The following is a 13,528-nucleotide window of genomic DNA, read 5'->3' as shown; positions in this document are numbered from 1 at the left end:
TCCTCCATCGCCTTCTTCCCTTTCTTGCCCAAAACACCTAATATTAAATAAAATGGGGACTGATTCTTAAGCTTTATTAGGAAGACACGGTGGGCTGATTGACTAGTAGTAGCCAATCAGATTCTACCTTCTACCTTCAGCTTGTTCAATTAGGCTCTGAGTATAAACTGTGCGATCCAATGAAGTTTTCAATTGGCAGCCCATATTAAGATGTAACTACAAAATGATGGAAGCGAAAAGAAAAGCAATATTCCTTTTCCAATGCTTTAGATCACTCTGTCCACTAGCCAATAAAAAAATAAATAAAACAACTTCAGTGGATTTTATTTATAATTCAAATGTTTATAACTGTACCAAATTTATATTGAAAGGGCTCTCAAGTCACAAAGGTGTTATAAATTAAATCTTAAGAGACCTTTAATGAGACATTCAGCTTTGTGTTCCTACAACACTTGAGACGGTCCTGCAGGACTGCCAATATTTTATATAAGAATAAGCCACTAACTGGCACAAACGCCTTTAAGCATACTGTGTAGGCAGACCGTATCTGTCTTCCTTTTAATAATTCCTCAGAAAGATCATTGTATTCCTGATCAATTAAAATAAATTTAAACAGACAACAAAAAAAAAAAAACATTATGAGGAATCTTACAAAGGTTACGTTACTTACTCTTGTGGGTCTATCAGACCATCCACTGACCATGAATGCACTTTTTGTGCTCTTCCTTCTCATCTATCTGATGACTCTGATCATAAACCTTCTTATTTTTTTCTTGGTCCTCACTGACTACCATCTGCACAACCCAATGTATTTTTTTCTTGGCAACTTGGCATTTCTGGACATGTGCTATTCATCAGTGACGGCACCAAGGATGCTCTTTGATTTGGTCACCAAAAGCCGATCAATATCCATTCCTGCCTGTATAGCCCAAGTCTTTTTCTACATCTGCTTTGCTAGCTCAGAAGTTTTCTTGCTCTCGGCCATGTCCTACGACCGCTACATTGCCATCTGCCACCCTCTACATTACAAAATAATGATGTCTTGGAGGGTCTGTGCTCGTATGGCCTCTCTGTCCTGGGTTGCAGCATGTTTTCACTCTTTGATTCATACTTTATTTTTGCTCAGGTTGTCCTTCTGCAGAACATCTTCCATCCACAATTTCTTTTGTGATCTCCCCCACTTATATCAAATTACATGTACTGACACCTTCATAAACACGATGGTCATATTTCTATTCAGTGGTAGTGTAGGATTGGGAGTCTTTCTTTTGACCTTTATTCCCTATGTCTATATTTTCAGTACTGTCCTTAGAATCCGTAGCAAGACTGGAAAGAGGAAAGCATTCTCCACCTGTTCATCACACCTCACCGTGGTCTTCATCTTTTATGGCTCCTTGATTTTTATTTACTTTGTTCCCTCCTCCAGCAATATGGTCAATTTAAACAAACTGTTTACAGTCATATCTGCCCTCATTAACCCATTGCTGAATCCTCTGATCTACAGCCTGAGGAACAAGGACCTTATGGAGGCACTTATGAGGTCTTATTATCACTTAAAGTTAATTCAGGCATCATTCTGAAAAAAATTTGAATACTTTTGCATTTCAGGTTGGCTAAAAGTTTTAGTAGTGTCTTTCATAAAATGTAAAAATGTTAGTCAGTTAGTTGTTAGTTGTTAGTTGTATTTAGCCCTTACATGCCCAAGGTTCAGTGTTACTTGGGTGCCCAGGCAATGTTTAGCAGATTCAATGCGCATCGCTTAACCTCACAATCACTCTGTGACTACTTAAGCTCTTTCATTTTTACTTATTTGGTTCCCGTCTCAAGCGATATGTTCAATTTTAACAAACTGTTTACAGTCATATCTTCCCTCATTAACCCATTGCTGAACCCTCTGATCTACAGCCTGAGGAATAAAGATCTCATGGAGGCACTTTTTTAAGGTTTTTTTTTTTTTAAGGTATTTTTATCATTCAAAATGAATCTGGGTGCAATGGTGAAAATAAAATTGTGATATTTAACACTTTGGTATTATTTTGACCAAATCTGCATATTATGAGATTTAAAGGGGTTGTAAAGGTTCGTTTTTTATTTTCTAAATAGGTTCCTTTAAGCTAGTGCATTGTTGGTTCACTTACCTTTTCCTTCGATTTCCCTTCTAAATGTATTTTTCCTTTGTTGTCTTTGTCTGAATTTCTCACTTCCTGTTCCTCCTCAGTAAGCTGTTCAGTAAGAGCTGTTCTGGCTGACTAACCACCACTCGGATGATGGTGTGAAGGAGGAGAAACAGGAAGTAAGATATTCAGACAAAGAAAAAAAAACATTTAGAAGGGAAATCGAAGGAAAAGGTAAGTGAACCAACAATGCACTAGCTTAAAGGAACCTATGTAGAAAATAAAAAATGAACCTTTACAACCCCTTTAATATTTTCCTGATATGGTGTGGTAAATGAGAGGTTCTTACCCCGAAGTGAAAGCTTCAACACAACAGCAGCAATTTATCGGTAAATAGTATGAACTAATCTATCTAGTTACAAGAAGCTAAAAGAAACATTAGAAGAGCTCGAACATATTACTAAATACAAACAGTGAAAAAAGAAAAGACATAAGACAAACATTTAGACATAAGTGCAAGTGATACATTCCATAATTACCACACCCCTGCGCAATGAGGGCCCCGTTCTGGTAACTGGTGTTCCGAAGATTTATCTTCCTACTCCATCTAGTCTGTGTATTATGTGGATTTATTTAATCAGTGAAACAGCGGGGTACATTATGTTTATCTTTAATAGCGGGGTACATTATGTTTATCTTTAATAGTGGGGTTCATTATGTTTATCTTTAATAGCGGGGTTCATTATGTTTATCTTTAATAGCGGGGTACATTATGTTTATCTTTAATAGCGGGGTACATTATGTTTATCTTTAATAGCGGGGTTCATTATGTTTATCTTTAATAGCGGGGTTCATTATGTTTATCTTTCCCCTCTTCTTTGAAGTGGAACTGCTCCCCAAATATGTTACATAGAGGTCTATTGATATGACCACAAGGTTATGCAGCATATCACATAATCAGAGGAACAGCTTTAAAAATCATTTATAGTATAGGTTTTGCCTTTCACTGTAAATTCCTTCTGTCCATTATGTACGAAGCTACAGGTTTTACATTAGGGTTTATGGCATTGAAACATGCCTTTTAGAGGAATAAGGCAAGAATTGGTTGTGGCACATGCTGAAGGGGTGGGTTTGTGTTGTTGTGTTTACTGAGTACTAATTTAGTTTTTACACATAGGCACATATTAGTGCCACCTCCTCAGTGCCATCTCATCAGTGCCCATCAGTTCAGCCTCATCAGTGCACATAAGTGAAGAAGAAAATTACTGATTTACAACATTTTCTGACAGAAACTAAGAATAACATTTTCTTTTTTTCAAAATGTTCTGCTTTTTTTTTTTTTTAGCAAAAAATAAAAAAACAGCAATGAATAAACACCACCAAAAGAAAGCTCTATTTGTGTATAATATATCTGTAAAAAAAAAGAGAAATTGCCCTTATTGGTCCTCATAACATTTATTATAACATTATAATTCATTGCTGTATTTTCCCTATCATGGCAGAAAGAGTAGCCACAATTAGCACTGCATAGAAAAAAATAAAAATAAATAAATAAATATACATATATATATATATAAATATATATATATATATATATATATATATATATATAATATTATTTTTATTATTATTATTATTGTTATTCATGTTTTATATAGCGCCAACAGGGGATTTTAGGAAGAAAAAGACCCAGTAGAAACAGTATAAGGGAGAAGGGAATATCTAATTCAAACAGCCAATGGAGAAGCCTCTGTACCGAGCACCAATAAGGCTGAAGAGATGGGCAATTCCAATAAATATGGAGTAACATGCCCTGGTCTTGAAGACATCTCCAGCAGCGGTCTGAAGTTGATGGGTATATAGCATGTAGGTGAGATGGTGTCATATACTAACAAAAAAATACCTTATAAGTGTTCTCTTTATATGGTGTGCATTTAGAACTCTTAGCTGCACAGGACCATATAGATCTCCATTGTTAAGGAGACAGTTCCTCCCCAAGATGTTCCTCCCATTTAAGCATATAACTATGTTTCTCTAATGAAACTCTATCAGAAGAATTTAGATTTTTATATATGTCTTAGGTCAGTCCTTTCTGTGAGGGACCAGATAAGACTAATCCTTCAAATGGGGAAGACTGAAGACTTGGGGTAAAAGTAAGGGTGTAATGCCAAATTTGAAGGTACCCAAAGAAAGCAGTATGGGGGAGGTTGTGCTTAGTTCTAAGTTTGTCAAATGATAGTAGTACTAGGCTTGTGCAATTAGTTTCGTAACTAATCGAAATTCGGCCGATGCATCCGAATGTCCGAATAAAAAAATAACGAATAACAACGAATACGAAAGAAATATAACGAATGAATTCGAATGAATTTGGTAATTCTTTAAAGATCTAATGAAACAAAAGGTCAGCTCAAAGTAAATCTTATAGTCCAATCAGCTAATTAATTTTGTGCCGGAGGTTGGATTACTGGCAAAGTGCATTCCTGAGAACTGAGTTAGAAGGGTGTTGTATTGTATTTGAGCCGAGGAGAAGAGACGTTGTCATTGTGTGTGTTAAAAGATTCAATAAACAAACGACTTTCCAAACTACGAATCATTATCACGAATGTCTATACATACATAAATAGCGAATTTCAACGAATACGAAGGAATGAATTCGACACTCTACGAATAATAACGAATTATCCGAAAAGGTATTAACGTAACATAACGAATATAACAGAACGAAATTATGTATCTTACGAATGACAACGAACCGAAACTAAACAAAATTTTCCGTTGTGCACAAGTCTAAGTAGTACCCTACTCACCGGGTTGACAAGGTGTCCATATTGGAAAAGATTCTTCTTCAACCAAGGTGAGATCATCTGGTAGGTTAAACTATCGGGTAGCTTAGGGTTGTAGAGAGAGAAATGCTATAACTAAGGAGACCTCAGATTGAAGTTGAGTGCTGTGATTCAATTGTTTCCATATAGTACGCAGCAAGTTCATAGTATGTAATAGGGAAGTAGAAGGAACATCAGCATTAGTGTTCCACAATAAATTGGTCGGATGGATGGGGTTTAGCCACAGTTTGTCTATTTGGGTCCAGTGGTTATTGGCCAGAAGGGTAACCCAGAATGCTATAGCTCTCAGTTTGGCAGCTTAAAAGTAATGAAGGAGGTTTGGAAAAGCCAAACCCCACTCATTCCGAGAAGCATAAAGTATTGAGCAGGCTACGCGGTGTTGTTTATAGTTCCACGTGAAATTTAAAAGATCTGTCTGGAGTTTTCTAAGCTGTACCGAAGTGATGGGCACCACGAGGGTCATAAAGCAATACAGTATTTTAGGTAGTATGGTAATTTTTGAGGCAATGCATCCAAACTTAGCCGATCGGACCGTGTTGTTGGATAATGCGACTGTGTGTGGGCTCCATCGGACTGTTTCCGTCGGAATATCCGACGGACAAAGTTTGGAGAGCTGGGCTATAAAACTTTCCGACAACATGATCCGATCGGACTTTGTCCGGTTGTGTGTAGAGAATTCCGATCGGACAAAGTGCCACGCATGCTCAGATCAAATTCCTAGACCAAAACTATTGGCTACTAGCCTGAACGTAGTCCAGTCGTAACGAAATAACGTCATCACGTTACGTACGATCGGATTTTCCGACAACTTTGCCTGACCGTGTGTATGCAACACAAGTTTCGGACAAAATCCGTCGGACAAAATCCGACAGATTTTGTTGTCGGAATGTCCGACCCGTGTGTACAAGGGCTTAGATTTTGGATAGTGTGTCCATTTAGACAGGAGAGACCGAATTTTCGCAAATAGGGGTCTAAAGTTTGCATCGTATAAAGATTCATATTGGGGAGTAAGATGCAGTCCAAAATAGTTAATGAAGTGGGTTTCCATGCGTAAGGAAAATTTTCAGAGAGGTGATGCACTTCCAAGGGAGGGATATTGATTGGCAGGGCTTCAGATTAGGTGGAGTTTACTTTATATCCCGATAAGGACCCAAATTCCTCCAAGAGCTTGTGGAGATTAGGAAGGGTCATGCATGGTCACGTTAAGGTCAGGAGTATGTCATCTGTAAATAATGACACTTTAAACTCATGTCCCCTAACCATGATTCCAGTAATGTTGGGATCATGTCTGATCTGGACCACCAGATGTTTGATGCACAGGGCAAAAAGCAATGGAGAGTGGACATCCTTGTCTAGTCCCATTGGAGATGGGAAAAGAAGGAGATGCTGCAAAAGGTGTTTTGCATATAGATGTCTAATTGCTCTGAGGAATGGCTCTCTGAAGCCCAGATATTCAAGGTTTGAAAACATAAATGGCCAACTGAGCCTATCGAAGGCTTTCTCAGCGTCTAAACAGAGCAGAATCACTTTGGTATTTTGTCTATTAATGATATCTGTTAAGTTGAGGACTTAGTGCTATCTCCCGCCTGACGTCCTGGGACAGAGCCCATCTGATCTTTATGGATCAGGGAGGGAAGGACTAAATTTAAATGGAGGGACCCCATTTAGGATATTCTTGAATAGAAAATAGAAATAGAAAAAAAAGGCAGGCGATACCTTAGGGAGGTGTTCAGGTAGGACGAATGACTGACCAGGGATTTGTGCTGGCATCTGGTAGAGCCAGGAAAGGAAAATTACAGTAAGTATTGGTAACAATTTTCTGTTTTCATAGCACTGCGTGATGCCACCACATGATGGACATTAACTAGTCCAGATCCAAAGAAAACACGCATAATACCAGATGCTGCTACAAAAATATAACAATGAGGAAGACAGAGCTGATGCACCCATTTTCCTGCCCTGACCCAAGGCTACTTCCAATTTGTAATGCAGGATAAAGGTGTGAGGAACACTTCAGCTTGCTGCTCCACATACATCTGCTAAGACTTTACACCATGCTGCCTAAGATGCTGAGACCTCCCTGGAAAAATGAGCCTTTATCTCCCATGAGGAGGGGGAAGGCCTTTCAAACAAGTCTCTGGTCTGGCCTCATCTTCAGTATGCCGTCCAGTTCTGGGCACCACTTCTCAGGTTGGGATGTGCAGGAGCTGGCGAGAGTCCAGAGAAAAACAAAGCTAATAAAGGGACTGAAGGGCCTCAGCTATGGGGAAAGACTACAATCATTTAACTTATTCTCTCTGGAGAGGAGATGCTTGAGGGGATATGATATCGATGTTCAAATACCGTACTGGTGACCCTAGCATATTCAGGGAAAGGGAATTTAAAAAGGAACAAGGCCAATCACTAAAATTAGAAGAGATATGGTTTAACTTTAAACTGTGTAGAGGGATCTTTACTGTCAGAGTGGTAAGGATGTGAAATTCTCTTCCAAAAACAGTGGTATCAGCAGGGAGCATCAATAATTAAAAAAAAAAAAATATTATATGGCACCACAACATACAGGGGTATACGATGTACTATGGACATAAACACACACTCACACACACACAGGTTGACCTGGATGGACTTGCATATTTTTCAACCTCACTATGTAACTATGTAACAATATGCTGATTAAACTGTCTTTACTATCCAGGAAGATAAGATTATATTAGGGGGAGAGGAAAGACCCATGCCGAGACTTCTAGGCAGTACAAAAAGAGTGCCTGATATTCAAAATGGCTCAGTCTGACTTAAGTAAGTTTGAAGGAAAGCATTGAGGTCTAACTTGCTCCAATCCAGGTCCTCTAAACTCAGCAATTTTGCAGGAAAGGCTGAAATAACTGACTCCCAGTTAAAGTTAAAGGCCTAAAACCTTAGAAAACCTTGGAGAGGAAGCTCAGAGAAGGTCTCAATATAATACTTTTGGGAATTTTTTTTTCAATATGGCCCTTTACAGGAAAATGCACTTATATCTGACACCCATCTTGCTGAAACTACTCACCATTGTCAAAGTGAGGTACCATATAGAACTTTCTGAATCCAGAAAGAAAGGGGATTTTAATAACCTATTCCGGGGCAATGGCAAATTGTACTTCAGAAAGAACTGAATGATAGGAAGGCAAATCTGTATGGCTGCCTTCAGAAACTGGACAGCCAGAGGTTCCCTAGACCAGGAGGTATCTGTTAGAGCTAACAATGATTATACGTGCACCCTAATAGTTTTATAGCTATGGTATGTTGAGCTCTTGCTTGAAGAAAGCTAAAAACATCCACCACAGAAAGACACTGAAAGAGTAAATAATTCTAGGAAGCAAAGGCCTCAAATGGCTGCCACACCCAATAGTATGTTGGCTTGCATCAACCTTCCTGGCTAAAAGAGAATGAATACCACAGATTGTGGAAGGATTAAATCTTGAAGCTTGTTCTTTTCAAGTTCCACACAGTAAAAACCAGAGGTCCAGGTGGGGTGAATCTGGCTGCCATGAAACAGCAGGATTTGGGCTTAAGGAAGTCTTGTTAGAGGACACATCATCAGGTAACATAGAACATAGAACCATGGCCTTTTCTGCTAAAATGGAGAAACAATTATTGCTGACACTTCCTCTTCCATGGTCTTCAACAAAGACCAGAGAATCAGGGCAGTTGGAGGAAAAAGCTATACCAATTTTAAATCTGGGAGAAGGCTTCCTGGCCCAGAGTCGGAGGAAAAAAAGCAGTGGTACTTGGCAATTGGCCAGGGTTGCCATGAGATCTACTACTGGAATCCCCCCAAATATCTTCCGCAGATATTTGGCATTAAGGTTGGGTGAAGAGTTTGGCCTTAGAATAAGTTCGGGCTGAACATTGGCTGTTCATCCTGCTCGGGGAACACCTGAATTTTCAGGACATTTGGCGGCTGTTTGCCCCGCCAAAAACACTGCAATGCACTGCGTGCTGCACAGTGCATTCTGTGCCCTGATTGAGCAAAGCTTTGCCTAATAAGGGTGCAGTAAAATCCGGTTGTTAAGGAGCAGGGCCAGGAAGCCGGCTGTGGCATCCTTAACAACCTATGAGTCATCAGCTGTCAATGGGCTTCCCCACTCACATCTAAAAAAAATTACATTTGCCGTTTAAAGAAGAAAGAAAAAAACTGCGTAGGGTCCCCCAGTCCATACCAGACCCTTATGCGAGCACACAGCCTGGCAAGTCAGGAAAGGAGGGGTGAGCAAGCGCCCCCTTTTTAAAGCATACCAAGCCACATGCCCTCAAAATAGGGGATGGGAGCTTTGGGGCAGGGTGGCTCTGCCCCCTACCCCAAAGCACCTTTTCCTTATGTTGATGGAGACAAGGGTCTCTTCCCCACAACCCTGGGCTGAAGTTGTGGGGGTCTGTAGGCAGGGGGCTTATCAGAATCTGGAAGTCCCCTTTAAGAAGGGGGTCCCTAGATCCTGCCCCCCGATGGTGACATCATTACCTATGTCTCTGCACTCGGCACTAGTGGTGAGGAGGAGAGCCTCTTGTCTCTCTTGGATTTGGTTTTATACGCTGTTTATCATGCAATATACAAGATGACACTTTTCTGAGTAGGTCCATTGTTTTTTGATAATAAATTCATACCATTTCATACAATTTTGCACAATTAATTTTTTGTTTCTTTGGCTTTGAGCTACCCCAGAGAGCAATCTCCACAGCCCAGGATTTTTTTTTTTAAATATCTGATACAGCAACACAGTTCAGTCTGGCTCTTCTGAGATCGGGATATCTCTAAAGCATGATTAGACCCAGTGGCGTCCCTTCCTAAAGTGACCGGGTATTGCACCCGGTGATGGAGGTGGTGTCACTGTGTCACTGAGAATTTTCAAAATTCTTATTTTGGATGAGCACTTTTATTAATGCTTCAACAAGTCACTTTTATCAATTTATGAAGACTTTATTTAATTATTAGTTCAAGCATTGAGTTTTTAGTTGATTTTTTTCCACTGATGGGACTCTGTTTAATATACAGTACATTTCTGAATACTTTGTATATCTGTTTTTCATGTACTTATATTTCAAATGTTGTGTGAGTTTGAACAAGCGTACTTATACCCAATTAATATAGTGGGCGTGGCCGTGCTAGGCATGTAGAAGAACGTGCAGTCGAGAGCTCCGCGGAACATCCTGAGGAATCCCTCTCATTGTACTGCCATCCTGTACCATACAGCTTTGGGACTGACATTGCTGGGTTCCACTGATCCTACTCCTCATCTGACTGGTAATATTTTTGTGCCCCATCATGGCTAAGCGAGGACAAGGCACTTGAGTCCCACTGGACGCTCCTGTGCCTCCAGCCCTGATCAGCTAAAGAGGCTGTCCAGCGCCTCTTCTCTACGTGGGGAAAAGACCACCCCCAGTGCCTAGCGGAAATAATCCAGAGGAGGATCTGGGGGACCTGGATGACACCCCTCTGATCCTGGCTGATCCGCTGCCCTGTCCACTGTGACTCTAGGCCTCAACCAGCAACAGGCCCCTGACTTGGCGGCATCCAGTCAGCATGCCAGCACTGATCCTGAGCCAACCCTTAGAGATATACTAGCTGCTGTCACTTTCTGTAACTCCTCAATTACAGATCTTATAGGGGAGGTGAAAGGTGTGAAGATGGAAATGTCTTTTGTAAGGCAGAATATACAGAGGCTGCTGTGGAGGGGCGTATTAGCACTCTCCAGGATGACTGGCAGCCATTACAGAGAGATGTTACATTTTGTTCATTCTGTGGCCTCTGCTAATGCAGCTAGGTTGGAGGACATGGAAAACCGCCTTCACAGAAACAATGTGCGTGCGGTGGGTATCCCTGAGAAAGCGTAAGGCAAGAACCTTGTGGCTTTTATGGAAACGTTTGGGCGAGAATGTTCAATACTTTATGCTGTACCCAGCAAAGCTAAAGGTCCTCACTAATGGATCCTCTCACTTCTTTGATAATCCTACATCCGCCATGCACTGCCTAGACAGGGAGGAACGAACTCTGGCACAGCGTCAGCCTGAAGGTTGACAAACAAAATCTAGATTTTTTCATCAGTGCATTATGTTTGATATGGGCTATGCGGTGGAGTAGGTTATAACTGGTTGTTTTTCCTTCCCATGGCCTGTTGTTGCTCTCCAGTAGGGATGGGCTTCATGTTCAGATCGGACATGAGTTTGACTCAAACATTGGCTATTCACCCATTCGCCAAATAGCAAACAATTTGGGATGTTCGTGCTTCCCTACCATTTCACAAAAAAGTGTCAAAAATGTTAAAAAAGACAATAGACATTTTTTTGACAATTCCTTTATTGATGTCTTCTTCTTTCCCCACTTCTTCTTCCATCCTCTTCTAGTTTTCCTTCGGTGTTCTTCTTCTTCCTCCATCTTCTATTTCCCCCTCTATTTCTTCTATCTTCCTCTGCTTCTTTCTCCGGTCTCATCCGGCATCTTCCTCCACTTCTTCCTCCGGTCTTCTCCTCTGGCATCTTCCTCCGGCTTCTTCTTCCCCGCTTCATTCTCCGGACGATCCGCCTCAATGGAAGTCTCCCGATGTGTTAAGCTTCTGTTCAGGTGACAGCTCTTATATAACAGAGGGCAGGGCCACCCATGACCCCCTCCCTCTGACACACAGAGACTTCCCTATGGCTTTCCCCATGGTTTTAGAGGGAGGCGGGGTCACTGGGTATACGTGTGTAAAGGCCTATTTACCAAAAATATATGTTAACCATTGCTCCACAAATTGAGTGGGGTCACGACCTTCCACCTTCTTGGGTAGCCTCACAATTCGCACATTATTGTGCCTTAGGTCATTCTCTTTAGCTAGGCATGCAGTTGACTGGGTCTCCCTGAGCAGAGGGGGAAGCTTGTCTTATATGTCACTAATTCTGCCCTCTGCAGCAGTTGTTCTCTCCCATATGTTTTGTAGATCCCGTCTTATCAGAATGACCTCTTCTTTTAAACCACCAAAGCGTTCTTGCAGATAGTTAACTGAGGCTGTGTACTCGTTAACAGCCCTCAGGATTGCTGCCAAGATTGGTCGTTCCACCTCCTCCATTACCAATCTCCTCAGCCTCCTCCTTCTCAGCAGTGCAATTGTCAGCCTGGGCTATCATGGCAGCAGCTCCCTGATCTTCCTCCCCCTCCTCCATTTCAGTATCAAGTGCCTCTAGAACTGTGTCAGTCTTGGCAAGGCCAGCCTGTTCAGACCTGTCTGTCATCTTGCATAATAGCGCATAATAGCGCATATCCTTGGGTGGGGTCCCCAGGCTCTATCCAGGCTTTAGGTATTTTACTCACCACCTCCTTGGTCTTCTCCCCACCATGCGCACGCTGTGGAAGGGCCCTTGTTTCCACAGGACATCTTGACTGCTACAAACCCATCTGGAAGCTGTTGCGGATGCCCTGGAGTGTTCTGGAGCCAAAATCGGAGATGTTACAGTACTGGAAACCGGATCAGTTCAGGGTAAATGTTGGGAGCTCTGTGAAGAAACAGTTGATATACAGTTGATATACAACGGTATCCTCTAGCGAGAAACCATTGCCCGTTTAGGCTCTGAGGAAAGGGGTTCTCCCCTGAAACATGTCAGCCATTGTGTTGGGGTATCGGTCGATTTACTTGACATCAGATCCGGGCTTGTTGATGTTCGGTGAGGTGGACCCTGCTGTATTGATTATGCCTTTTATCAATACTCTTTTGTGAGCAGCAATTTTGCTATATGTTTGGTTTTGAATAAAGCTCTGTCTATGGCAATACACTAGGTCAGTGCACCCTCCTTTTTTGTTTTGTTTTCAAGAAACAGTGGCTCACATGCCATCCTGGCCACACGCCCCCCCCCCCCCTCCCCATTTTTAAACATTCCTAAATGAAGGATAATGTTTTTAGGATGATGGCTTAAGCCTCATACACACTATCAGATTTTCTGCTGAGTTTTTCCATCAGATTTACCAAAACCATATAATATGAGGTCAAACCTCAGGAGTTTCAATGTGTATGCAATCAGGCCGGCCCTTCCACTACATGGTTTTGGTAAATCTGAAGTAAAAAGTCAGCAGAAAATCTGATAGTGTGTATGGGGCTTAACTCTGCTTTTTATTTCTCCTTTATGGTCACAGCCTCCAAACTGTGGTGACCCTGGACAAACCTAATGTTGTAGCTTTTCTTACTGACTAAGTTACCATAGACTGCGATCCTATGAAGTATTCATTTGGTGGCTCATAGAAGATGTAACTATCAAATGATAGAAGCTAAAAGAAAAGCAGTGTTCCTTTTATGATGTCCACTTACCAATAAAAAGTGACAACAAAAAAAAGTTTAAAGCAATTTCAGTGGATTTTCTTTCTTCTTCTTCATTTGTAACTGTAACAAATTATAATAAAATGGCCCCTCCAGTCACAAAGGTGTTCTAAATTAAATCTTAAGAGACCTTACTAGACCTTAATGAGACATTTAGCTTTGTGTTCTTACAGCACAGCAAACGGTCCTGCAGGACTTACAACATCTTATATAAGAATAAACCACAAGCTGGTACTTAAATGTCTTTAATGTGAAG

At 41.1% G+C, this 13,528-nt stretch overlaps 1 protein-coding gene across 1 annotated transcript; it reads left to right on the top strand.

The window, feature by feature from the left end:
• Nucleotides 1-528: 528 nt before the first annotated feature.
• LOC143958100 (olfactory receptor 1G1-like) lies at nt 529-1,670 on the top strand. Its single transcript, XM_077467552.1, has one exon. It carries the CDS (start codon nt 639-641, stop codon nt 1,578-1,580), a length of 942 nt encoding a protein of 313 aa, XP_077323678.1. The 5' UTR covers nt 529-638; the 3' UTR covers nt 1,581-1,670.
• The last annotated feature ends 11,858 nt before the right edge of the window (nt 1,671-13,528 follow it).

Source organism: Lithobates pipiens, unplaced genomic scaffold (assembly GCF_037356315.1).
Source record: "Lithobates pipiens isolate NorthernLeopardFrog02 unplaced genomic scaffold, aLitPip1_a1.2 Scaffold_56, whole genome shotgun sequence".
Classification (NCBI taxonomy): Eukaryota; Metazoa; Chordata; class Amphibia; order Anura; family Ranidae; genus Lithobates; species Lithobates pipiens.
Note: the sequence above shows the minus strand (reverse complement) of the source record. Positions and strands in the feature narration are given on the sequence as shown.

Bases quoted from the DNA above. Each gene is read 5' to 3' on its own strand.
- LOC143958100 (XM_077467552.1), top strand. From the start codon at position 639: ATGAGGAATCTTACAAAGGTTACGTTACTTACTCTTGTGGGTCTATCA.